At 39.3% G+C, this 27,818-nt stretch overlaps 1 protein-coding gene across 1 annotated transcript in view; it reads right to left on the reverse strand.

Moving 5' to 3' along the window:
* Nucleotides 1-27,818, reverse strand: part of thsd7ab (thrombospondin, type I, domain containing 7Ab) — a 202,523-nt gene that overhangs the window by 28,440 nt on the left and 146,265 nt on the right. Inside the window, exons 15-22 of the mRNA XM_059338271.1 lie at nt 26,119-26,297; nt 21,915-21,920; nt 21,313-21,446; nt 18,466-18,619; nt 16,785-16,926; nt 9,522-9,637; nt 8,825-8,942; nt 3,898-4,043 (exon numbers count right to left, since the gene is read on the reverse strand). Coding sequence (XP_059194254.1) covers nt 3,898-4,043; nt 8,825-8,942; nt 9,522-9,637; nt 16,785-16,926; nt 18,466-18,619; nt 21,313-21,446; nt 21,915-21,920; nt 26,119-26,297 — 995 coding nt within the window. The remainder of the gene's footprint in view (nt 1-3,897; nt 4,044-8,824; nt 8,943-9,521; nt 9,638-16,784; nt 16,927-18,465; nt 18,620-21,312; nt 21,447-21,914; nt 21,921-26,118; nt 26,298-27,818) is intronic.

Raw genomic sequence — 27,818 nt, forward strand, 5'->3', positions numbered from 1 at the left:
GTTAAAAAAAAGGAAGGTGATGAGTTACATGAACCTGCAGCTGCAAAGTCATATTAAGTTAACAAAAACTTTCATTTTTTTCTCCAAATTACAACAAACAGAATAATGATACATAATGATATAGTCTAAAAAGTATATATTGATGTTATTAAAGTGCACTGCCTTTTAAATAGTGCATAAAAACGTAAACTGTATTAAATATTAATGGACACTTTAAAGCTTTTTAAAACTGCAACCTGCAACTGATGGGCATGTCCGCCCCCACAGTCATGAAGGTAAAGGCACCATCTCTTATTGATTTCCATTATTAAATCAATACCAATCATTGTGGATGAAATGCAGATAGAGAGCTTAATCAGATGAATGATGCTGATATTCTAATGTATAACGTTGGTGGGTCTTGTGGCTGATTACCACATATTTTAGACTTTTTTAACGGGTCGGTTGAGTGCTTGGTAAAAGCCCCTGGCATCACTAATACAGAGGACAAGTAGCCTCAACAAAGACCTGGTGAGTAGCTGAGGAATGGGTTAAAAAGGTCAAAAATAAAAATAGAAATTATATCAAACATACACAAATTTAAAAGAAAGGCTGAATCCATGCCAAATTACTTCACCAGCTAATGTGATCAATGATACTAACTTGTGTATTATTTGCATATATATATGTGTGTTTCACATTTATGTGACTAGGAAGTCATTGAGATTCAAATTTCTTTTACAAGAGAGACATGGCCGAGCCAGCAGTCACATAGAAACTACAGAATCATTGAAATGCAATATATGATATATTTATGATATACAACATTATGATTTTAACCGAGACTAAATTATGCAAGGTGCAAAGCAACCTGTTTTTACTCGCCAATAGTGATGCAGGGCCAACTAGCTAACTTTTTCCTATGCTAAGCTAAGGTCAGCCGGCTCTCTGTAACCACATGGCATGGATCTAGGGATGGAACGGTTCATGAAAACCGTCAGAATTGTTCGGTTCGACTGTCTCGGTTCAATTTGTGTGTGTTGTGTTCGCTTCATGCGCTGCTCATTTTTCTCATGAGGGGCGAAGCGTGTACACTCCAGAGCAAAAGGTGGCGGTACTGTGCCTAAAGCCATCCACCAGTAGTTATTTGGAGCAGCAGGCTTCCATCTATTCTGCTCTGATGGACAAGGATGTTAAGAAAAATGTCAAAGACCTTGCTGTTTTGACTGAAAGTGAGGCAAAACTGGCAGAGGACCTAACCAAGATTCTCAAACCTCTGAAGAATGTAACAATGCTCATGAGCACGGAAACATCCCCTTCAGTGTCCATGATCATCCCTCTGCAGAAGATGATACTAAAATACATGACACCCAGTGAAGAGGACAGCTCCACCATCAAAGATGCCAAGGCAGCCATCACTAAAAACCTGTAAGACAGATACAGGGACCCTGATCTTCAGGACTATCTGCACAGAAGCACAGCCCTGGATCCAAGATTTAAGTCCCTGCCCTACTTGGAAGAAGACTCTGTTCAGAAAATCTACAGTGTTATCACCAGAGAGGTCATGGACATTGAAGAGCAGGTATTTTTTTTTTTTTAATTCTGTAATTAGTACTAAATTGAATGTATTATATCATAATTAGAATTTCTCTCTTTTTTTAACCGAAAGTAAACATAGTTTTTGAGCCTTTGCAATTTTTCTTTTCTCAGTGTAAAGTAGAGCATATAGTTTTAATGTATTTGCTCCTATTATAGTGTTTGTTTTTATCAATCATTTTAAAACTACCATACTATTTGTCATTGTATCATGCAGGTTCAACCCAGAGAAGCCCAGGTGGCCAGTTCATCCTCAGCTGGAGAGCCAGAGGCATCAGAAGATTCATCTCCTCCTCAGAAAAAATCTGTCATGTCAGAGCTTTTTGGACACCTCTTTACATCAGAGAAGGGAACCACCAAGTCTTTGTACCAGATCACTGAGGAGGAGGTCATGTCATACAGGCTCACAGGATGCATTCCTGTGGATGAAAATCCACTTGCATGGTGGAGAAGCAACGAGCATAAGTATCCTCATATTGCTATATTGGCTCGACGTTACCTTGCAGTCCCAGGTACATCCGTACCAAGTGAGAGAGTTTTCTCTACAGCAGGGGACATTGTCACTGCAAGTAGATCTCGTCTTTTGGCAGAGAATGTGGACAAACTGATCTTCTTGCAGAAGAATATGAGAATAGAATGAGCAGACCCTTGTTGTTGATAAGCAGTGCAGTATGTGTTAGTTTGATTTAAGCTACATTTTATATTGATGATTATTTACTGGATGATTTATTTTGTTATTTTAGATAGCACAGTGACACTTTAAGTTCGATAAGAAATCCATCCTTAATTCTTTGATTGTATTTCAAGCACTGCACTTTTAAGTTCAAGAGGAAAAAACTGAGTTTCAATGAAGTACTGATAATCAGGGAATTGATACATGTCAACATTATTTTTGAATTAATTTCAAACAAAGGGACCTCAGTCAAGTGTTGATAGAGCCTATGCTTCTTTGTTAAAGATAACTGTGTTTGCCAAATAAATGAAGCACATGTTGGAACTAGCAATGTCTCCTCTCTCACAATGATGTATCAAATGTTAGACTGCTTCATTCTTTCAGTTTTAACCCGACTATACAAGACACAATTGATTTTCCTAACAATCAACGTATACAGAATCGAACCGAAAACCGTGACCACAAAACCGTGAACTGAACTGAACTGTGGATTTTGTGAACCGTTCCACCCCTACATGGATCTGAACTGAAAGTTAGTTAATATGATGAATTAACATGATGATAAATAAACATGGTGCTGATAAATCACGTTCAGTCTTGTGTATGTCACATCACTGCTTTGGCCCATTCTCAGGATGCTCGTGCACGGCTACGCAGTGCGAGCATGAGCGTGCAACAGGATACTGACTGTATTTCTCTTAAAGGCCATCGGTGTCATTACTAACAAGGATTTTCTATATATTCCACATGGTCCCTTCAAACCAGTCTCACTAATTAACTTATGGACAGTGAGCTTTTCTAACAGACAGGAGTTTTTAGTTTTCAGTCCAGATTCTGAAATCAAAGGAAAAATCCCTCACACACACACACATACACACACACGCACACACTCTTAATTAAAATCAGTACAAAGATGCTCTTTTTTTCTTATCTTCAAACACTTTCCTTGGCAAAGTTTCTTTCAGTTCATCAACAAAAAAAGTTTCTGCCTCGACTTTGGTGGACATAAATCACTGCTGAAGATACCTCAAGGGTTTGAGTTCACTGTACTGACCGCTGCTTTCCTGCTGCTGCTGCTGCTGCTGCTTCTTCTACTGCACATTAAAAGTGTTCAATTGATTATTGGACACTTGATGGAGTTAACTGAGAAGGACAAGTGACCTAAATGAATTATAAGAGGTGACATGTCTCCCCGTAGTCCAATAAAACTACACTCATGCTTGCAAAGTTTTTCTTTTATGTCATAAAGTGATGCAGCAGACTGCTTTAATAATCCGACCTGGTGGCTCACAAGTCAAAATGAAGTGTACCAGCAGCCAAATTTCTTGGCTAAGATATCGGTTTACAATAATGTATCAGCGTTAAAAGTGCATTAGATTGATTTTTACTGTCCGTCTCTCAAAATAACTGTATGCGCAGGGATTCGACCAGGATGTCCATCAATACTAAAGACTCCATTATTTTTTCCAGGTGCTGAGATTTCTGTCTTCTAAAATCCACTTTTTGGCTCAAACTCATGTGCGTATTGATCTCAGCCAAGCCCAGGACCTGTCAGAGCTGCATTTCTTGTATCTGACAGAGGTCGATATACGATCATTAATATTTAATGTCCCTGCATTATGGCATAATGTTATGATTTATTGACCTACCTCCACCCGACACTCGGACCAGGGGCTGTACTTCCAGCGGTAGCAGGGTCGGACAGGGCAGGGCTTCCACTGCTCCATCTGAGTCGGGCAGGGCCGGCCGTCGCCCTGAGAGGCCTGGACCACTGACCGCTGCCGCCACATCTTACCTGGACAAACAAAACGGAAGTGACACCATCAGCGATTTCTAACATTTACACATTGTGTTTTTGGCTCTTCAGTTTTGCTTGAAGGTCTGTGCTCCCCTCAGATAATATGCCAAAGATCTGCATCGCCATATTTGCACTACCTAATTGTTTGTAAATTATATTGTTCAATAATATAATTTGCATTTAGATGGATAAAATTAAGCACAACTCCAGCTAGGAAAACAACAACACAGACCTCTCTGACTAATTCTCTGTCCTAGTACTGAAACTTGAGTCTTGTACTTCACCAGCACCACATAAGATTAATGTTCAGTTATTTTTTAAGAGGTTTTGATTTCCTTCTAAAATAACACAATTGTACAGAATGCAATGTGGCTGCACAATAAGGTAAAAGCAAACAGATTTTTACACGTGCAATGACCGCAGCAGTCATCTATTCTCTCTGTAAACAGCTCCTTTTAAAGTGCATGTGTATGTATTTGTTCTGAAGGCATTAAATTAACCGTGCAAAAAAGCACTTCACTTAACGGAGCAGCGTGAAATGCTGCACTTTTTCTCTGCCACCTTGATTGGTTCTTGGTCCACGTGAGTAAAATGGCCTTTTCTTCCACATCAATCAGCAAACTCTCTTTAAATAAATCCAGAACATTACAGTAGCCAACACCTCAGAGACCATTTGATTTAAGTGCAGAACTGAAGGTGTGAATTATTTGAAAAACTCAACACAGGAAAGCCTACACACACACACACACACACACACACGTACGCATATTTTAAAATGCAACCTTCCTGTTTTAGACCGCCTACTCTTAAATCTCAGAACCCTTCATTTGTTGCGTATCCCACTCTACTTTTCACACTGCCTAGCCAGCAATCTGCTCACCTCAGAATACACCTTTGCAAACCTACGACACCTTTCAACACATAAAACACAAATCAGCCTTCCCACATGTTCACACAATCTGTACCTCATATCCTATTCCAACAAGAGAACATCACACACACACACACACACACACACACACACACACACACACAAAAACACATCAAATAAGGCCCCCTCCTGCTCCTTCAGCCTTTCTTTAAGTTATTCCTTATGATTTAGCAACTATCGCTGTAGCGGTTCTTCTTCAAAGCACTCCCCACAGCCCTGAGGAGCAGGAAGATGTAATGGGACAGAATCAATTGTGTGAACCGCCGGGAACAACAACCCGGCAACAGGAGGACAAAATTTCGCCGGTCAACTGGGAAGACTGTTAAATAAACACTTCCTCTCTTTTGCTTTTGTGAGTTTTTCTGGCCAAATGCCTCCAGAGGGAGCAGGAAGTGTCTGATATGGGACTTTTTATGTTATCCAAGCAAGTACGTTCTGCTGAGCATGCATGTTTTCACTCAGCCACACTATGTTTCAGTACTTTACTGTGAGTTACACACATGCACAGAGAAATGTTGATGCAAAGGGCTCCTTACAAACAAACCGAGGACAAACTGTACCGCATGTGAACATGCTTTTTAACCATCGGAAACATTTTGGTCGCTAAAAATGTTTATTGTAGAAAGAAACTGTAAAAACAGGTATTATTGTTGGAATTTGATTATAGGTTACGAAAGTTTCCATTAGAAAAATTTACCAAAATGAAGCTTAGAATTGTGACATTTCTGACAAAATCACTTTATTCTACATGTCTCATTTAAAACATTACCAAAAAAAACAACGTTTGGATTAACAAGATCCTGTTAAAAACAAAAAATTCTGCAACAATGTGAAGCCATTATTGATTCTGCTGAGACGAATGGTCACGTGACAAATATTCACAGAAAATCTATTTACACAGAGCTGAGAGGACAGCAGAGGAGAGGCCGTAAGTAGTAAGGTTGTAAAATGTGAATAGTTCAATATGTACATTGAGCATGTGGAGATCCATTTTTTCCTCAAATATTCATGACACTTATTCAATTTTATTCCAATATTTAAAACATAATTTATCAGAGAAATTCAGCTTTTTCTTTTTACATGATTTACGTATGTCATTATAACTGTGTTAATCTGCATGAAAGACATTTTTGAGTTATTTTCACTTTTTTCCATGATTGTGCTGATAACATGGAGCTGCAGGTCTTATATGTTATATATTGCGGTGAAATACAAGGATACAGTGAGTAAAATGTAAAAAGAGCAAAAAGAAGGAAAAAAAAGGCCCTGAGACGTCTTGTTGGGGTTCATAGGGTTGAAGCTCAATGTATGCAGGCTGCTTAACACCTGCATGTTTTTACCTGCATATTCCTGCTTCACATTCATACATGAATACAATTTCAGCTTGGGGATGCCGTGTTTAACCACCGTCTTCAAGCGCAGAGCATCATAAAGTGGACTCTGTTGAATTTTCTGTATTTGACTGTTTCATGTTACAAGCACCAGAGGGACTGTCAACAAAAAAAGTCGCACCTTTTCTCAGAAGTCCTCTAATGCAGAAGAAAAAGTATTTTTGTGCAACAAACATGAAATACAGTATAATTACAATCCCCTGTGAAACTGTTGGAACAGCAAGGCCAATTCCTTTATTTTTGCTGTACTCTGAAAACATTTGGGTTTGACATCAAAAGATGAACAGGACACCAGTGTTTCAGCTTTTATCTCCAGGTATTTACATCCAGATCTGTTAAAATGAATTATGTTTTGATATCAAACCCAAATATATTTACAGCAAAAATAAAGGAACTGGCTGTTTAGAGATGCAGTCAGGAGTTGAACTACCATTCAGTCACCAAACCAAGTGGCTTTCTGAGTGACATCACGAAGAATAATTACATGAGAATATCATTTGGGTTTTAATGAGAGTCATGATAATTAACCTCATGTCCGCCTCTTGACATTATCACACTACATTAACAATGTTATTGTCATCTACTTGATGACATTGTCAAGTTTACAGACGTGACCCTTGCGACTGGACATGTAAACTGATTGACTTGTTTCTTATTCTTGTGAGTTTAATGGAAGTGAGGTCATACAAAACACACTGCAGATGTCTGCCATCAGGCATGTTTTACACTAGGAATGTTAATAACATTATTATGTTATTAAAGAACAATAGACAAGCTGTCACGCTGTATTAAGAACTGGCCTGTTCATTGTTTTTGAGGGCTATTTAAGGTCTGAAAAATGTGAAATTTTATCTTGTCGGTTTACTAAATAACTTCCCAATTGTGAATTTTAAAATACATACTTCCACAACTAATTTTGGATTAATTTTGACCAAATCAGAGCTGGTGATTATTGGAACTGTGGAAAGACTACCCAAGATTCTTTTGGTTTATTTTTTCGTTTCTGTAGAGTTTGAATGAAGTGTGTTTCCAGATCTGCTAACAAAGTGATTCAAAACTTGAATTCAGTAGGTGTAAAGTTGTAAGGAAAATATATGTACGAATACATTCATTTCTTCACATTTTGTGAGTTTTTTATTTTTTTTTATATATATTTTTTTAATATTATTTTTTGGGCATTTTTACTGCTTTATAATATAGTGACAGATAGAAAGGGGGAAACAGAGGGGAAGACATGCAGCAAAGGGACCTCAGGCCGGATTCAAACCCGGGTCTGCTGCAGCAAGCACACGGCCTTCATGGTAAGCGATCTACCAGTGTGAGCCACCGGGACGCCCCTATTTTTTTTTTAATATTAAACAAAAAAGCTAAGAGAGCTTCTGGTGGAACACGTCTCCCAGCAGAAACTTGGTTCTGGTTTTGGACTAATGGTTGCTGGTTAGAAAGCCCAGCCCTCCTCTGAAAGTAATCTGTAGTGTCATTATAAAGCTGTATATTTAGGAGCGGGTTCCCATTTATGCATGTGCACTGATCTACTGGTGAAAGTAACACCATGAAATGTAGCAACAGGTCAAAAAAGGCAGGAGAAAAGAACAACTGCAAGCTAGTAAACATAATGAAAAACGAGTGTGGAAATGTGGAAGGAAATTAATTCAACATGTTTCTTTGACCTTAAGGATAAACACAATTAGTTGTTTTTAATGGAAACACACATCATTTGTGTTTGTTGATTGCATTTCCAGGCTGTTGTGTTTTATTTCTGTCTTCACAGGGCAGTCTTTTAAAATCCTCTCAGTCCACACTCCCTGACACAAACAGTCTGTCAGCTTGTTCCACTTCTGCACTGAAAAAGGATTTCCCCAAAAACACACGACTTTGGCCTCATAAATTAATTTTAGAGAAATGTGATGATTCTTGGCAGTGTTTGGCTGCACAGCAGGGGTTTGTGATGACTGAAATGACTGCAGATCAGTGAGGTTTAAGAGGCTAGTCCCATTTGAGCTGAGTCACTGGTCCCTGTTGCAAATTCAAAAGTTGATGTGTTTGGCCATTTGCCATCAAGACAATAAGGTGACGCAGCTCAGCGTGGCTCATTCAGCATCATACTTTGTAATACATCTAAAACCAGACAAGCTTTGATGTAAATATGTTTTACTTTTTGTCCCTGAGATTGTATTTTACAAGCTCCTTTTTTGCTGTTTCTGTGATTTTACCTAATTATTGCACATGACAAGTTTAATAAAAATACATATTAGTGTAGTAATCTCTATAGGATTATGCCTAACTGATGATGAAAAGGTGTCTTGTTAATAAAAGGTTGTGCTGATTTTTATCCTCGAGTGCCTGGGAGTCCTGTCAGTACTTTGATCATGCTGAGAAATTGCTCAAAATATAAAATGTCAGCTAAATGTCAACAGCAGTTTGCACAATTTGAATTGATCTTCTCCTCGTCTTACCTTCGAGTCCACACGTCTGCGAGCAGTCGGACCAGGCCGACCACTCAGAGAGCTGACAGTTGACGGGACACTCGACCACGCAGGAGATGTTCATCTGCCACTTTTTCTCCAAATTCAACTGCAGCACACGCAGGAAATTAAAAAAGGTTAATTCAACATCAAACCATTTGCAACACAGGCACACAAGTCACATCCCAGCCAACTCAATCTGTTACGGCCAGACAGCAGCTTGACCTCTCAGCACTACAATTCCCAGAAGCCTTTGTTCTGGCAGGGTCCAGACTGCGCCGGGCATCATCAGGCCAGCAGAGTTGGAATATGGAGGCTGCGGTGAAAGCCGTTCTGACACAATGTGTTTTTGTGAATGAGCCAGATGATGAAGTGGGCCAAGGGTTAAATAGCTGTGGGGACGGCTCTGCCACAGCCTGCCGGCTACAATTACAGGGAGCCCAGACACATTATGAATGAATAAAATGCTCAGCCTGAAGCAACGACAACAATCTCTGCCTGGGAATACTTCTGAATATTTCATGTTGCTTTGGGCCTAATAGTACTGGAAGGGTACGATAATACATTGTAATGAGTGATGTGATTAAGTCATTAAGAAAAATGACAGTGTCAAAGAAAGAAAAATTGAACTGAACTGGCCAAAAAGGGAAAGAAATGGAGACACTTGAGGAATTTTTGCACGTCTCACCTCCTCGCAGAACTTTATATCGACCGATTTTCCGTCGCTGCGAACGCAGTCGAGCATCCGTGTCTTGATGCCGCTCCCACACACAGCGTTAGGACTCAGCTGACATGTACTCCAGTCTGAGGAGAAACACAACATATTCACATTTAGACTTTTCTGCTGTTAGTTTTCATAAAACTGGCAGTAAAAGTGCTTTAGAGTGCTTAGGAAATAACCTGTAGGTGACAGGCTGAAATACCATTTTACCACTTATTTTCTGTATTTGTTTATCGTCAACAAAAGTCCCATGGGGGAAATACACTTTTTGTACTGTTGAAGTTTATTGCTTTTTTTTTGGTCTGACTCAGCAAGTGGCTTCATTCTGACTATAAATATGCTAAAACCAGGTGGTCAGGGCTTTCTGAGCAGCTTCAGCTCTCACCCACACAATAATGAGTACTACAACATGATGATGATAGATGATAACTAAAAATAAAAGACTACAGAAGTTTTTTCTGACCTTAGTAAGTGCAACTGTAGCATAAGTATATTTTCCAACAATGCTAATATCACAGGTTTTCACAAGTTAAGTTACAAGTCCTCATAAGCCAAGATGTTCTTAGCTCTGATTGCTCAGTGCTCACCGTTTAAATGCCAAATGATTTGAACATGTTTCTGTCAAAGCAGTGTTGATAGTTTTGGGTTTTGAGACTATACACTCTTTCAAATGTGTCAGTATGCAAATGCATCATATTTATCTTTTATTTAAGTTGAATTATTCCTGCCACATTCATGTAGTCAAGCCTCTATTTGTGTGACTTAAATCAGCATGAATTGATTTTATTGCCATTCTGGAATAACAGGGAAAAAGATAATTGACATATTATCACCTCTTTAGTTGATATGCCAAACTTATGAGCAAACAGTTGCTTATTTACACATTCAGCAGTTACAGAGTGGCATTCGCATTCATCTGAAGCTGTTTCTGGCCACTTGACAAATGTTAAGTCCAACATTCACTCTCCTGTAGCTGTGTTTTGCTGTCCACCAACTCCTGAGGGAAATATCTGGCTTTTTAGCAGCTAAACGCTCCGCTATGTTTGGCAGCCAGTTTCGAGCTTTGCCTGTCTGCCATTTGGTGTGTGGTGGGTCGTGTACAGTGGGAATAGTGAACTCCGAGTGCAAACAGTTGCCTGCTGTGACTGAAAATGACATTGATGGGAGTGGTGAGAGTGAACTATAAAAACAGTAAAGCTGCAGGCTGGAAAACCAAAACAATGTGCTGAAAAACACTCAAATGCTACTTACAGCAGCGGGGAATTAGCCTGGCATTGCAGACCTATTCAGAAATACATATTAATCTGAATCTGTCAATTTTTGATTTACAAGGGGTGTCATTGATAGAGGTGGGGTAAAAAAATCCATTGCAGTATTTTGCCTGGCAATATCATATCTATTCATGGCCACCAGGTATCAATATTTAGCGTTTATTTAGTGTCAGTATTTTCGCCATTTTTGGGTAGACTCGAAGGAATCTATAGTCACCGTGTGCGTCAGGATACCGTGTCGGAAAGTTGTAGAAATAATGCTACAAAGTTAGGATGGTTTTAGCTACATGCTAAAGTCACTGAACCAGGTATGCGACTCAGTCGAGATGTTAATTCAGACACAGCCGTATCGAAGCTACACAGAGCAGTGAAGATTTAAGTTGAGGAAAGTTTGATAAAATGCTGCAGTTGTTGTCATCCATACATGTTTGATATCAGTTGAGTTCAGTTTGACTGGATATTTTGTTGGTCAGTCTGTGGGTTTGACTCTCATTGTGGAGAAATAAAAAGACTGAAGTGAGATGAATAGACAGAGAGTTTTCTCTTATTTGAAAAAACATTTCTTGATTGAATTGAATTTTGTGGAACCAAAAAAGAAACAGTTAAATCACAATATGTTGTATCGCAATACTCACCTTATCGCAAAATGTTTAAAATCGCAATAATATCGTACTGTGACTCAAGTATCGGGATAAAATCGTATCATGGGGCCTCTGCTGACTCACACCTCTAGTCATCAATGAGTGCAGAAAAAAATGCCTCTGAATAGACCAACAACCCATAAGAGCGACGAAGTATGTTACATAGGGCATTTTAGATCATTTTCTGTGTGTTCATCACTACCAGTGACCGAAAAAATTATTGATAATAGCTAATAACTACGATTAAGTCAATGGTTTGTGATCAACTTTACATGCATCTGCAAAGGAAAGGTTGTAAAAATTCTCTCATGATTTATAATATTGTTATATTGTAGTTGCATGAATACATGTAAGACAAAAAAAATCAATTTGTACAAGATTTGACATTTTTTTATGTTATGTATCTTCCAACACCTCCAATAACTGTTATTATTTCAAAGTAGATTATAACCCTCACACAATGACTGTTATCTGTCAACAGAGTACACAACTCTACCACATATAGCTAATATTTGCCAGCGTTCGGCAGGTGGCTGCTGTTGATTTAACCACCCTGTGTGCAAGCAGAGCAGGAAAGGCAGGTGAGAGGGAGATTTAGACAGGAGCAGGAAGCAAAAGGAGAGGAGCATTTATTCAAGTCTCAAGGAAGCAACATTTCACTCGTGTTCTGCTTCTGTGGTTGGTTTTTTTTCAGTTGAAGCAGGATGATGTGGCGGGACAAAACACAAGGAGACGCTGTTCAAAAGCGTTCAACTGCGTCAGCTGTCACAAATTCTTTACACTTCAGAATGAATAAACCCCAGACAGTGAGAAACAGCCGTGGTGTGTCTCCGCTTTTTAAGTGTGAACACACAGAAATGCACTGTCGCACCGTGTTGCCTCATGTTACTTTGAAGGTTGTTTAGCTTCAGGTTTTATAGGCTTATATATAAAGTGGCTTCCAAGAAGCAAAAGTAGTTGGATTTTTAATATATAGTATCAATTAACTTGTAGATTTCTGATATGGTGTATTGACACAGCAGAGTAATATCAAGTAATTTACCAGCTACGTTGCTGACATAAACAAGAAATTCTTATGCCTTCGCTGCACTGGGGATGGATCTTTTAGGATGGGCGTCCCATGCATATAAATTAACCACTATGGGCTCCCAGATGACTCAGCAGAATGGCGAGCATGCCTTGTGCTTCCCATACTTACTTCAGCTCATTGCCTTTGTTGCATGACACACTTCTTCTGCCTCTCCCCTGATTCCCTTCTGCTACAAAACTCAAGTAACACTGAAAATGCCTTAAAGGGAGAGTTAGGATTTTTTTAAGTGGGGTTGTATGAGATACTTATACATCGTCAGTGTATTACAGTACCTACAGGAGAAGGAGGTCAGCATGCCGCTTTATTTCTTTCTTCCTTTCTGAGCGGGAGCTGAAGCTGCTGTATTCTCTCTGCAAAGCCACCAGACTTTTGACTAAACACTCATTTCCACATGAGGGAGTTGCTGGCCTACCAGTGCCTTGATTAGTTTGTGTTTTTGTAAAAAGGGCCATCCACACCAAGAACTATAATGATGGCTATAATGATAAAGATTTGAGCATCCACACTGATTAATGGAGTGTGTTTCCTAAATACCAGTAATTAGCTCACATAAAAGAATCAGTCAGAAACGACAGATACAACACATATAAATACCTTCATTTAGCTTTGATTTATCATTATTCTTATTAGCAAGAAGATGGACAATAACAAATAATACACTTCATTTATTATCATAGGCCTATTCTGCCCTACAAAGTCTAACTGCAGTAACTACGCAAAAGGTGAAACTGAGAAAAGCTGCTTTAAAGTTTTTTAACATGTTTTTCTTATCTGGCAAGCCAAATGGGGTATAGGTAGGTAAGTGATATGACACTTATTTCTACATGTATTGATGATGTCATTTTTATGCTAAAAAATGCACACTAACTGGTTGAGGCAGCGGTAGACCAGCAACTCTGGTGTTCTGCGAGGTAAAAAATACAGTTTTTGTCAATGGAGTCTGGTGGTTTTTAAGGGAGCAAAGATAAAGGATTCAGTTCCCTGCTGGAAAGTGATGAGGGCAGGTAAAGTGGTGAAAATATTCTAAATAGAGCAAATGCATAAACTGATTGTTTTAGTTGGCTAGAATACGTCCACAGCAACACATTGTGCTTCCCTTTTTCTCCAAACTGGGGAGTGTCAACAAACATCTACTGTAGGTAATACACTGACGATGGATAAGTACTTACACAACCTCACTTTAGAAAATCCCTTTAAAATAATTGGCCTGTGTGTGTGTTTTGCTGTGTGCTTGAGTCAAACCCTGAACAGCTTCTGGCTGGTGAAGATCACTGTCCATAACAGATGACAATTTTATCAGCAAAGAGGTCATTGAAGGTTTTTAACAGCTCACTTAAATCCAATAAAACTGGCTGCCATCAGTTTCCTTTCATGCCAGCATTATAAGCGAGCTGTGCAGCCAGGCGGTCAGATTTGAGTTAAATAACCAGGATTTAAAAAGCAACATCAATACAAGTTTTTCCCCCAAATAAACTTCACCAGAAAAATCCAGAGCTGTAAGAGGCTGAACCTTGGCCCTCCCAAAAATGATTTCTGTGAAGTGGAAAGACAACATTTTATTCCAGTGCCTTTTAAAAAATGACAGCGTGCATGCTGTTGTTAAAAAATACTCTGCAACAACAGCAGGGAGGCTGAGGTATCACTCATGAAGTGTGCCATCCGCTGACAAAGATGAGTGGCTGTTTTTAGCTGCAGTGAGCTCGTTTGCAAGCTCGACTCTGGGAATTGTGTCTCTTTCTGCCGAGTAGCTTTGTGGTACTCTGGGGACTGAAAATAGGGAGATTGCAACAAGAAAGAGCGACAGTAAGAGACAGCGAGAGAGAGAGAGACAGCGGAGAAGGAGGAAAACTGAAGGAAGGAGCAGCTCAGATGGTCTCAGCATCAACAAAAGAATAAAAAGAGTGCTTTACCCAATAATAATCTCTGCTCGTATATTATGTACATATACCCTGGGATGCCTGTATGCCACTGTGAACCCAGCAGTAGGGATTATATGTCACGTCTCCCAGTGTAACAACACAAAGGGAAGACAGAGGAGCAGGCAGGGCTGGTTGAGAATGTGGGGCAGCAGCAATGAAGGCAACACAACAAATCCAAATGAAGTATAGGAACGCTGCCAATCTCTTCTCTTCTTTTTTTTCATTTTGATTGAAATAGTTTATTACGGTTTCCAGGATGAAATATCAAAAGAGCAGCCTCTGTGACATGTGATATGGAAGTGTGATATCCTGCAGATCAGAGAAGGGAGCTTGTTCAAGCTGCCAGCTCAAATCTATTTGAGTATTTTTGGAGATCTAAAAATCGATATTTAAATAATAATGTAGGAAATGACAGCGTGTGAAAGTTGTCACATTCAGTGACGAACCTACAGAGACTTTTCACCTGAATCTGCAGCTTTTTATTGAATGTAAGCTCATTGATTAGCTCTTCGAGCCACAACTCTACTGTTCCTGTTCACTCTCACCGCCCTCATGGCAACATTATCAGCCAAAATAGACGGTTGTTTTTGAGAAAAAGTTCTGAAAACACACTATCTGCTCGGCACCAAACAGCAGACAGAAGGAGTGAGGGACTAGCTGGTGAACAAAGTAGTTTAAAAAGTGAGATATTTCCCTCAGGACTTGGTGTAGAGCAAAGTAGAGTTAAAAGCGTATATTGCGAATATTGGACTTACATTAATCAGGTGGACACAAACATGGCTCCAAATGAATGATGATGCATTTTAATGCGTTCTGGGGGGTTGGCTGTAGCTCAGTTCATAAGGATGGCTTGGGAACCTCCTGAGGGTCACAGAATCAAAGCCCTACATGGACCAAGTACGGACTGTGGACTGCTGCAGTACTGAACCTTTAACCCTCTGGAGTCCATCTATTTATTGAAAATACACATTTTATTTACAGTAATAACTTAAATTTGATATGATATTTAGACAAGCTGAGAAAGCCAGTTGAAAGTGCAATCATAGGAGTTTTCACAGTGTGCCATTTATGTTTCTAAACCATTTTTAAAATGTGAATTTTCTTTCTACAATAAAAAACTATGATTATTTTTAATTCATATGCAAATAGACTGTGTTGCAGTTTTATTATTTATTATTTTTTCTGCTGTTTTTGTGTGTATAAATGGTTTTTAAAAATGGTACATTTCCATAGACACCTGTGTCTTTTGTTTGTATTTTCGGTTCCTGGCAGCTTTATACTTTGTTAATTAAAATAAAATGAAAATTCTGACTGATCGGTCGAGAAAAAGGAGCCATGCATTTCATGTAAGGACAGACTGAAAGATGCTGAACAGATACAGAATACATAGGAAGTTGACCGAACTACTTGGGTTATCTGTCCATGGACAGCCCCTTCGCTCTGACATCTCTCCACCAACATGTGTTTTTGCTTGTGTGTGTGTGCAATGTGTAAAATAATAAAAATCAAATAGATATGTAACTGCTGGACTGCTGACTGAATATTAATGTTCAAGACTTATTTCCCCTGCCAAAAAAACCCCATATACATAAACTTCAAAGCAGTTTAAAATTAAATTAAAAATGTTTTCTATCTGTTTTCATCACCACAGAGGTGACACTGAGCGAGGTAGGTAACCGAAAGCAGCCAACAGTCAAACGCTTTGCTTGTGCTTGGCGTCCTCCAGGATTTAATGGTTGTAGCAGCAGCAAAACATAACGTTTGCCCATTCAACCTTCCCCTGAAAAGTGGCGCTTCACTGAAATACAGCCAATAAAAACAGCCAAGAAATATATTTGCTTTGAGCTTTGCAAAGAACATCTGTAAACAAGACTCAAAAGGGGCTTCTTTGAGGTTACATCATCATCATCATCATCATACAGTACAACAGATGGTTTAATAAAACCTCGCAAAGGTTTGCAATCACTTCACACATAAATAAATAAAAATAAATGAGTAGTTTATTGATTGCACAAACAGATGAGGAGCTCATTCTGAAAAGGAGGCTGTGTTTGCAGTGAGAGTTATAAAGCCTCAATTTCTGGAGCTGTTTTCATATTGATGGTTTGGTTAAAGCTGAGAAACATCCATCCTGTCACACCAGTGGCAGCAGCCCAAAAACCTGCTCCATCCCAACACCAGGCACATTCAGTGCTGTCATTTTCAGGAGACACACCACAAACAAACTATTCCAACAACCTTAAAGAGAGAAGGGAACCCTGCCCTGTGTGCCTTTATGAAGACAGTGCATTATATAACATTTCCTTTACCTGTGATGTTGTAGAAGTAGTTGAAACAGTTGAGGTTCAGGCTGCAAGGCTCCTTGTCCGTGGTGTCTGGACACTGCCTCCCCACGCTGGGCGACCGGAGGGTGTAGGCCATCCGCACTCGACTGTTGGTTCTGGTACATGGCTGCAACAGAGAGTTCCCATTAAAAAACTGGACAAAAATGTTATTTTAATGTGTAACCGACTAAGCAGTCAATATTGCAGAGGGTGATAAGACCTGAATAAAGACATGTCTCTGAATTACGACTAAGCCACAGAGCTCCCGCTTCATTGATGTCTATATTCAGTGAACATTAAGGGAGATAACTGGATGAATTTGCCCACTTCTGGATTATTTCCCAGTTTACTGGGCAACAATTCATTAAGATTTCTCATGTCAAAACATCCTCCCAGAGTCTGCACAATCCCTGGAGGGATGTTATATAGTTGTATTTCTAAAAATAAGATCCTCTCCCTCCTCCTCTCTTGGCATTCCCAGAATGTGGAATTCGATATTTTTTTCCAGCAGGAATTGACAGGGAGGCTGAAACGGATATTCTGGAATGGTAAACCAGCAGACTCTACACGGTCATTGCTTGTGAAGAAGAGAGTTGGGGGAGAAAATGACAGCCTTTTGAATAACTCCATCGCTGGCACGATGAATAAAACATGCGTGAGGCCCCGCTGGTGCCACTGCAGACTCCAGTATGAGATTGGAATTGTGGGAAGTCGGTGTGTCAAGCACTTTGGGAGAGAATGGGGCGTGATTAACAATGGCCAGGGTGCTGCTGTGAGAACAGCAGGTGAAGCCAGAGCAGTTAAAATGGCTTTTTCACCAAGAATCAGAGGTGTCAGAGGGCGGAGGGGAGCTGTACAGGATGTTCTGACACTTTTACATGTTTTTGCAAAAGCGAGTTGGAAGATTACGTACGTGCTGCAGCCTGTAGGTGTGTGATTGCTGCTGTGATTAAATCAGGGGTCGGTGTCTCTTTACAAAACTCAATTTAAAAAGTCTTCATATTTAACAGCGAGTTGGAAAATTACTCTCAGATCATGATTTAGAGGGATGAATCCTCATGTTCTACTCATTTTACCGTCAACCTTTAGGGCAAAATGAATGTTTATGAACTAAATTCCTGAGTCTCTTACGAAATAATCGCATCATATATCAATATTTTTCTGAAAATATAACCACTTTCTTTTACTGCTTATGGTTGTCTGCCAAATGATGATCACAAGCTCGGGGTAATATTTTAGCCAGCTTTAAGTTTGCCACTTTATCACGGTGGATGAAGAGAGGGTTGCGTTTCAAAAAGATGTAAATTTGGAAACCTGCTCAGGAGTTCTTGGTCTTGATCATAAATCATCGTCCTTCCCTCCTGAATGCACAGTGACTACAATGTAATATAGGTGATATAGAAGCCATTTTTCTCCTGCTTCCCAGTTCATATATCTCTTTTATTTCTCCTTGGTGGACAAGAAATAACCTGTTGACAAAGATTCACACGCTGCTCAAAATGATACAGTGCAGCTACGCTTTGAAATTCCTTGAGCCTCTGAGAAAATATTTCTGACAAGAAAAAGATATCAAGATAAATCTCAGTGGGTTTCACAGAAGTCTGACGTTTCCATATCTGTGCCAGACAGCTGAGCTGCTGCTCTCTGATCTGAGTTCGGGTCTCACCAGGCTGCAGCGGCTCCATGGGCCCCAGTCGTTGAGAACGCAGTCCTCTGGGCAGGGCAGCCGGCTCTCCCTGGCCCCCAGGGGCATCTCCTCCGGGTCACACAGGTAGTCCTCCACAGACTCCGACGGCCCGTCTATAGTGTTGAGCATGCACCTGGGGGATTGGGGGGCAAAATTGACCCCTTTTTTAGCTTCAGAGAACAAAAGAGTCAAACACAATGCTTTAACTAGACATGGATGTGTTTCTGTCCCTCAGCGTAAGGGAGATTTTTATGAAAACATCTGATGTGTTTGGACACAAAAACACAAACACACAGCACAGCACTGTAACCACAGACAGCAGCAAGCTGAACACGAACTGACTGAATTAAACACCTGAAAGTAAACTGCCCCCTCCTTTTTGCTTTCATTTTATCCTTTAACCCTCTAGAGTCACATATCGTGCCAGCATGATCAAATCCGATTACTTATTCATGACGTAATAATGTAAAAACAGAGCAACGTCGAGCCTTGCCACCACCTTCCCTCTAAAGTACCGGCTTAAAACTCCATGCCAGTTTTTGTTTGATGATGACAGGGCAAGTAAAACTAGAGATACGGTCAAATATATTTAGTATTAAAATATATAACAAGATGTTATCCTCATTTTAACTTGTATATGTTATATTTGTAACCTTATTCATTGAGCATGATTGATTTTTAATGTTAAAAAAAAACATACTTTCAAATTATAATTTTATGGATTTTGGGGTTCAAACTGTTGATCCAGTGAGTCAAAGTAAAAAAAAAAAAACTATTATCACGTCATACAGTGGAGGTTGTGCTGAAAAAAAAACAACTACCAACATGGCATGGTAAACATTTTCTAAAGTGGTATATACAGGCAGAATTAAAAGTACAAAAACGACCAAAATAAAGGGATCTAACAGAGGCAAATTATTAAATTAATACAGCATATACACAGATACAGTACAAAAAGTTACTATGCTGCATGTTTAGTTTTTATTTTTAATTGAATCTTGGGGTTCCTCAAATACCTCAGCCACAGAAGAATTTCCCTCTCCCAAATTACAGCTTATTATCCTCCAGCAGACAAGATTCAGAGGCGAGACGGCCACTATTCTCACTGATAATGTCAGCTCTCTAAAGAGCCGAGAGTTAACTGAGGTCATTTTTTGTGCATCAGCGAGCTAACCACTGAACCACCGACTGTAATAAAAGAGCCACCAGACTGGATCATTACAGGGGGTATGGGTGTTGATACTGTATCTTGTGATGTTCCAGTGTTTCATTACTTGTATGTGTTTTTAATCCAAAGTTTCTTTCAGAGTCTGTAGCAGACTCAGCAACAGAGAAGATATTGGTGGCATAATATAGTGAATATTTCTGCATACTGGGATCCATAAACAGTCTTGCATTCATTGGATATGAATTTCCAAGGTATACTGACAATAAGGGGGGACAGATACGCTCACAATTTAACTGCTGAAAAGTGCAAATCTTGCATAAATCTCCAAACCAAATCACAGCATGCATTTTTCTCTGGTGTCCCTAAACATCTTGGTGAATAAATGTGGTAATTTGGAGGGATTTTTGACCATTTATATCATTTTTTTTAAAAAGGTCAAAATTTAGCACCAAGTCTGTTTAACAAATAGCATGAACGCCAAAATTGATGAGACTGGATGATTGCAAGGGGTATGGATGTTGATATCTTGTGATGTCCCTGTGTTTCATTACTTGTATGTGTTTTTAATCTAGTGTTGTGACAGGACCAGGGTGTGAATGGCCCAAAACCATCTAATTACAGTCTTATGAGTCTAATATAGTCTAATTACAGCTTATGTCTTGGCATGTGCAGAAAAATAAATCCAAAAGTTTGAGTTGCACCCAAAAACAATTTGGCAGAGTATGGGTTGTTGACTGGAAGCTGAACCATGTTAGACACGTTAGCCTGGATCGTTTGCATGTTTGTTTGTTTGATTTTTCTCTATAAAAACATTCTTAGAAAACACAGAGCTCCTCACATATTCCTAAAAGCCAAATTTTTCAAGTTGCTTGTTTTGACAAATCAACATCAACCTCAACTTAAAGAAAAAAAAACAAATTTTTTTCATTAACAGACACATTTTTGGGGCATTTTGGTTAAAACTGGAGTAATTCAATGATTAACAACATTTGTGTTGACCAATTTCCTGTTGATTGACCAATTAACGGCCAACAATTTAAATGCTAATAAACAGCTCCGATGTTGGAAAGTAAATTTACTCAAGTACTGTACTTAGGTGCAATTTTGAGGTTTTTGTACTTTACTTGAGTATTTCCATTTTCTGTAACTTTATACTTCAAATACATTTTAGAGACAAATACTGTTCTTTTTACTCCACTACATTAAGCTGCCAGATTTAGTTACTTATCAGATCAAGATTTAACATCACAAACAAACGATTAATAAAAACGATTTAGCATTTTTGTCAAACCACATAACAGCATATTAAGTAGTTAAAATGAACCCTACCTGGACAACAGTAAAATGCTGCTTACATAAATCCATCAATAATAATAATAATACAATAATACATTTGGAATATATACATCAATCTCAGTGGGGCCATTCGGCATAACGAGTACTTTTACTTTTGATACTTTAAGTACATTTTGATGCTGATCATCCTGTACTTTAACTTAAGTAAGAATGCAGGACTTTTACTCTGCACGTGGTATTAGTACTCACTGAAGTGAGGGATTTGAATACTTTTTCCACTACTGTACTCCACAATAGTTATGTATCGACTAATACACATAAACAATAAATAAAGATATTAAAATGGACAGCTTGATATATACCTGACTTTCCTGGTCTGCACGCCTTCTCCACAGTTCTCTTTCAGGTCCACGTTGCTGACTTTCCACACGCTCCACGGCTCGGCCACCCACACATACTGATTACAGTCGCTCTGACACGGCACCACCTCGTACACCTGTGGATAAAATAACCTTATAAATGTCCTCAACATGTTCTTGATATGATTATAAGTACATGGCAGCAGGTCAGAGGTGGCAGATTGGTAGTTTTACTTCTGTGTTGAGCCAACTCATGATTATAATCATCATACTTGTGACCAAAAAAGTGGCCTCTATAATCTATACTTCTAAAAATATGTCCTCTTAGCCCTGTAAGTTTGTCAGTTAAGTTTTGCCTAATACACAGTGATTCTTTGGCTCAGCTCTCAGAGGTTTAACTCAGCCAACGAGATTATTTCTGCCCTCAGAGCAGCTCTGCCTCAGAGAAATGTCTGTATAAATAAAACTCTGATCTGATAGTACCTTGTTTACTTACACTGAGGATATAGTGACTGTTTACATCTATCCGTCAGTGACCCACTGACATCAGTGACACTTAACATCTGCAACTGCATTTACAAATAGCTGAAGAAAGCAGCTCTTACCTGGGCCTGTAGCGGTGAGTCATATCCGGCGAGCATTGGGGTGGATTAAAAAGAGACAGACGGATTAATGAGCACATGCCAACTGTTCATATAGTGCAGAACCTATGATTAATGTAACATTCGAGAGGACATAATCAGAAAAGCCTTTGGCATAAATACCTGTGTGAATTTAGCAGGAACACACACATACACATACACACACACACACACACACACACACACACACACACACACACACACACACTCTGCCTGGCGTAGATCGACACAACCTTAATCTGCATCTGCTGATACTCACGGGCCTGGAAAGCATTTCATTTTTGCAAATCATGGAAACCTTAAGGAATCAACTGGCACCCGTTGGGCATTAATATGGTGGATGGGATCCATTTATAGTACCCGTTGCTTTTTTTGCACTGTTACTGCTCAGCAAAAAATGAGTGCAGCAATAATGAGGGGAAGGTAAAGGAAAACTCTGCAGACCCAAGCTTATTATTCATTAATAATTAATTTCTTTCTTCCCCTCTCTCTCTCTCTCCAGTGTTGAATATGTATAATGTGTATTGCACTTGTAATATGTATAAATATAATGTAGCAGAAATATTCAATGCTGAGCAGAAAAAACTGCTTCTTCTTTTAAGGTTTTTTTTTTCATCTCGATCTCCTGCTCAGCCACCAAATCAAAACAGAGATGCACCAACTACGATTTTCTCAGCCGATTCAAAGGTCTGAGAACTCTTTTTTCTTTTTTTCTAAGACATATCAATGACAGCATACAAAAAACACTTTTTTAACTTGTCATTAATGGAAAATTGAATAGTATGTTCATAATAAACACTGACGACTATTTAATAACTTTTCCATTTTCTCAAAAACTGCGCAGGGCAACAGGACATTCTTTGACTCTCACTTAAACAGATCTCAATGTAAAAAGACACTTTTTTTGTACAAAAATTTCTCCCACATGTTTTAAAAAAAGCCCTGCAGATCTATATCATCAACAATGTAGCACTATCTTAAGCAATGTATTTATCTATTTATTCATACAAACGTATATTCTTACAAGAATGTAAAGATGTGTGCTAATGAATTTTAATGAAATGCATTTTAGGGCTGCACATTTCAGAAAAAATGCAATTGCCAATATTTTTAACCGATATTGTGATTGTGGCAATAAACAGAATGTTTCATCTTTAGTCTCATCTTCATTGAAAAATATATTCATGATAAAATGATTTGTAGCAGCACCACACTCAATTCAAAATAATAATTTGCCCCATATTAAAAGGGTTTTTTAAAGGAGTTTTTCCCTGGCCGATGTGAGGGTCTAAGGACAGAGGGTGTGGTACCATGTACAGTCTGTGAAGCCCTTTGAGGCAAATCTGTGATTTGTGATTTTGGGCTATATAAATAAAATTGATTTGATTTGATTTGATATTTCACCTTTTCAAATCCTCCAACAATTTGGATATTGCACTAGTAGCATATTGCAATTTGGAAGAAGTTTTGGTTGATTGTGCAGCTTGAGTGAATTTTTTATATTCATTAGGGATGGGCGATATGGCCCTAAAAGATTATCGCAATATTTCAGAGTATTTTTGCGATAACGATATTCTTGAAGATATTCAAAAATACGAAAAAATATATAGAAAATAATGTTTTAGTCTGTATAAATGAATAAAAATTGTACAACAAAATAAAAATCAATCATAAATCTAAATGTAGTGTAAATTGCAAATCTCAAACAGTTGCCAAGTACAAAAAAAATACTCGACTCTTGAGTATTAACAAATAATAAAAAAAATAACCATCTAGGGGGTTTGTGGCGCCCCCCTGGTACAAAAATTTGTACATTTTATAGTACAATGTGATCAATTTCGTCCACTTTGAGAGCTAAATGTGAGCAAACACCTCAGATAACATTTTTCACAGTCAACACGGCATCCAGACAGTGTTGAAAAATAGCTAGCTAGGAGGGTCCGGGGGCATTCCCCCTGGTCAATTTTTTTTCATAAAAGCCCAAATTTGGTGCCTCTCACACATTCTAATGCCACTATTCCATCATGTAGACTGATCATAATCATTGCCTATTTTAATTATTATTGTAAAGGAGAATAAGGGTTTTGACAGTCTTCTTTTAATTTCTGTGGTGGATTCTGTGCTCTTATTTTGAAAGCTGCATTTGTATAGCGACAGGAAGTAATAGTAGCTTTTTGTGATTAAAACAACTTTTATTGTTAGCTAATGTTAGCTCGCGGCTAACGAACGGCATAATGCAACAATGTGTTTGGATCTCTGACGAACCCGGACAGGTTGATAGTATTTAGTTCAGGTAGCGTGCATGCAGACGCACACAGAGAGAGCATGGGGACGGGACTGATACATTACAGACAGGTAGGTGCTTGTTTTGAAGCACAGTGGTAGGGCAGCTTGGTGTATTCAGTGCATGTGTGTGTGAATGTGCGCGCATGTCTCGGAGGAGGACAGAGATGTGGGTCGGGGGTTTGACTGACTGTCATGTGACAGACACTCTGCTGAGCAGAGACAAAACGCAAAATAACTTTATGTTATGAATAGTGTAGATATACTTTCAGTAGCTTGAAATGTGATGTTAGCGCAGCACATGAGACTATAGTGGGCCGCCACAGTCTAGTTAATTAATAGGAAATCCTTATGCCACTACGTAAAGAAGTAGGAATGTTGCCAATATCATGATATGCATTTTTTTTACCCATAAAATAAATATACCGGTATAATCATGAACGATACGACATGGCACACCCCTAATATTCATTCATTATTCATTATCTTTCTCCGCTTATCTGCACTTGGGTCACAGGGGGCTGGAGCCTATCCCAGCTGACATTGGGCGAGAGGCGGGGTACACCCTGGACAGGTCCCAGACTATCACAGGACTAACACATAGAGACAGACAATCACGCTCTCATTCACTCCTATGGGCAATTTAGAGTCACCAATTAAACCTAAGTGCATGTTTTTGGACTGTGGGAGGAAGCCGGAGTACCCGGTGAGAACCCACGCTGACACGGGGGGAACATGCAAACTCCACACAGAAGAGCTGCAAGACCCTCTTGCTGTGAGGTGAGAGTGCTAACCACTAGACCACCGTTTATTTATTTATTTATACATTTTTTATATGTTGCTCGAATTTTCCTGATGGTCTGAATAATTTGCTGAATTTGCTGCGAGTTGATTTTTAAGAAATTAAGCTGTTAAGATGATCTGAAACGTCCCTAAATCTAAAGAGATAATCACCATGTTGGCAACACTGTGTGTGTGTGTGTGTGTGTGTGTGTGTATGTGTGTGTGTGTGTGTGTGTGTGTCTGTAACAATAGTCAGTTGCTTTCCGTGTTGCTGTACGTGCAACATCAGCTGTAGATCAGAAGAGCAGCTCTGAGACTGATCGGCGGATCTTTGTATAATAATAATAATTACATATCCATCTAAAAATCAGCTGATTCCGGTTACCAGTCGATCAATCAGTGCATCTCTTACTGGGGATTTCCACCGGGCGCGTTACAGCAGCAGCACGTCAGCTTAGCGAGCCGGCCGTATACACGCGAGATAACGAGTTCACGCGATAATCCTGACCATACGGGAGACCGCAAGATCCCGTGATAAACTTTAAACTCTATTTATACAGTCTATGGATAAACTGTGTGTATAAAGTAAACAACAACAACAAAAACCAACTTACTTTGCTTCTCTGAGGTGAAAGATATGTTGATCTGACCATCTATCCTTATAAAAACAATATGTTATGTCATAAATGATTGTATGATGTTCCACTTCAACAATCAGTCTCTTGTCGTAACATAATGTTGATGTGAAGTAGTTTTAGGCTGCATGAACTGCGTATTGTGTTTTATTTTGAAAGGGTCGGAAGTGTTTTACGCTGATTCTGAGTCGGACTTCCTGTCTGGTGCGATCTGCTCTGTTGAGATTCACGCGATTTGGCAGCGTCTCGCCGAGAAATAGAAGTCCTACCTAATGCTCGCGTAGAGACGCTGACGTGACGCTGCTGTAACGTTACGCTATGCGCCCGGTGGAAATGCTCTCATTGATTAGAGTGTTACCTATTTGCAACGGCATACGCGACGCTGACGTGGCGCTGCAGTAACGCGCCCGGTGGAAATCAGGCTTTATTCTAACTTGAAAACTGGGCTCCTGCTTCAGTGTCTGTACCTGGTTGATGTGGTCCAGTTTGGGACACGGCCGGCCACCGTTGTAAGGTTTCTCTCGAAGCCACTTGGAGCGAACTTTGACCCCGCTGCCGCAGGACTTGCTGCAGCGTGACCAGTTGGACCACTCGCTGAGTTTACAGTCCGAGGGACAGGGGATGATGCACGCCTCCTCAATGTAGCCTGGAGGAAAGACAAAGAAAAGGAGGTGTTTCGCAGGAATCAAACTAGTCATTATACTTCTGGTTCTTATGTTCTCATGGTTTTTTAGCTTGCAGCCTGTTAAATGAAAGGGATAATTATTCGTGCATCAAAAGAAAAACTGAAAGGAAAGAATTATTCCCTACTTTTCAGTCAGTTTCAATGAATTATAACTTGCAGTCTGCTATTAATTATTTCAAAGGGAAAACACATTCACAAGAAAATTGATTCAGAAGGAATTAGCTTTGAAATAAAACCAACATTCTCTCTGTGTCCCCCCAGCAGGGTCTCAGGTCCAGCTTATGACTGTTTTAGAGAAAAATCGTCTCTGCAGGTTATTGAATCCCTGAGAAGATTTTTGTTTTTATTATCTAGTATGAAACTACATTCGTTCTAATTCCCAAAGGTTAGTTTTCCTTTTCGATCTAACAAACGAGCATCAAAGTTCAAGAACTCTGTAAATGCTAGATGGGGAAAATACCCCGCTGTAAGAGCAAACTATCAACCGATACTTCACAAACTAATCTAAATGCAGTTATTGATTTTTGGCCCAGCGGAATGAAAACAGGTTCCACATTCAAAGGCTGTTATATAAAAGTCTAAAAAGTCTACCAAAGTGGTGTTTGGGCCTGACAGTAAGCTTCATTATTTTAATCTATTTTTCCTCAGCTCACAGGGTCATGACACAGTCAACGGGGTTGGTTTTAAGAATCTCACTTTGCTTGTTACTTGTGTTTCTCTGGCTCTATCACCATCTCCGGGCTTTGATTTTTCTGTTTTCGCCAGTGAACACAGGCCAAGGTTCAGTCAAATATGTCTAAAAGATATTATCACTCTGAACTTTAGTCTGTGACCTTAACAACATTTATTTTCCTATCATTTCTCCCCCATTGCTCTGCTCTCTGTTTCGTAGACATAACTGAATACATTTCTTTAGGCTTATGTTACAGCACTGGGCTGTAAATCAGTTTAGCCTTTGATTAAGAAAATCGATGAGGTGAATGAGCCGGGAAAGTGGAGTGTCTCACTGGGTACCTAACCACTTCCTCTTTCTGATGTGAGCTGCTTTGCTCTTCAGTGAGAGACATATATGGTGCTACATTGACTGACGGCTTTGCTGAAAACAAACTTCCCACGGTTTTAGATAAGAAGTTTCAGAGGAGTCCCACAGAGGTCAGTCAGTCAATCAACTTTGTCCAAGTATTTGTGGGTAATATCTCACATTTCTAACCTTGGAGACATCTTGCTGAGCACATATGTTCTTCTGTAGCACCTTCTTCATAATTATGAAGATCCTATAAAACTGGATAAAACTGAGGATAACTAAAGAGGAGAGTGGTGGTTATAAATAGTCTTTGTTCAGAAACTGATCTGACTTCTCAGTCTGAAAGACCAGCCGTGTCAGGCGATGTTCAGATGGAAAATAGCAGTGCATTAAAATAAATGCTTACAGAAAGAAAAAATATACATTCAGCTGTGCTGGCGTGGGTGTGTTAGCTAAAG

Source organism: Centropristis striata, chromosome 8, assembly GCF_030273125.1.
Source record: "Centropristis striata isolate RG_2023a ecotype Rhode Island chromosome 8, C.striata_1.0, whole genome shotgun sequence".
Classification (NCBI taxonomy): domain Eukaryota; kingdom Metazoa; phylum Chordata; class Actinopteri; order Perciformes; family Serranidae; genus Centropristis; species Centropristis striata.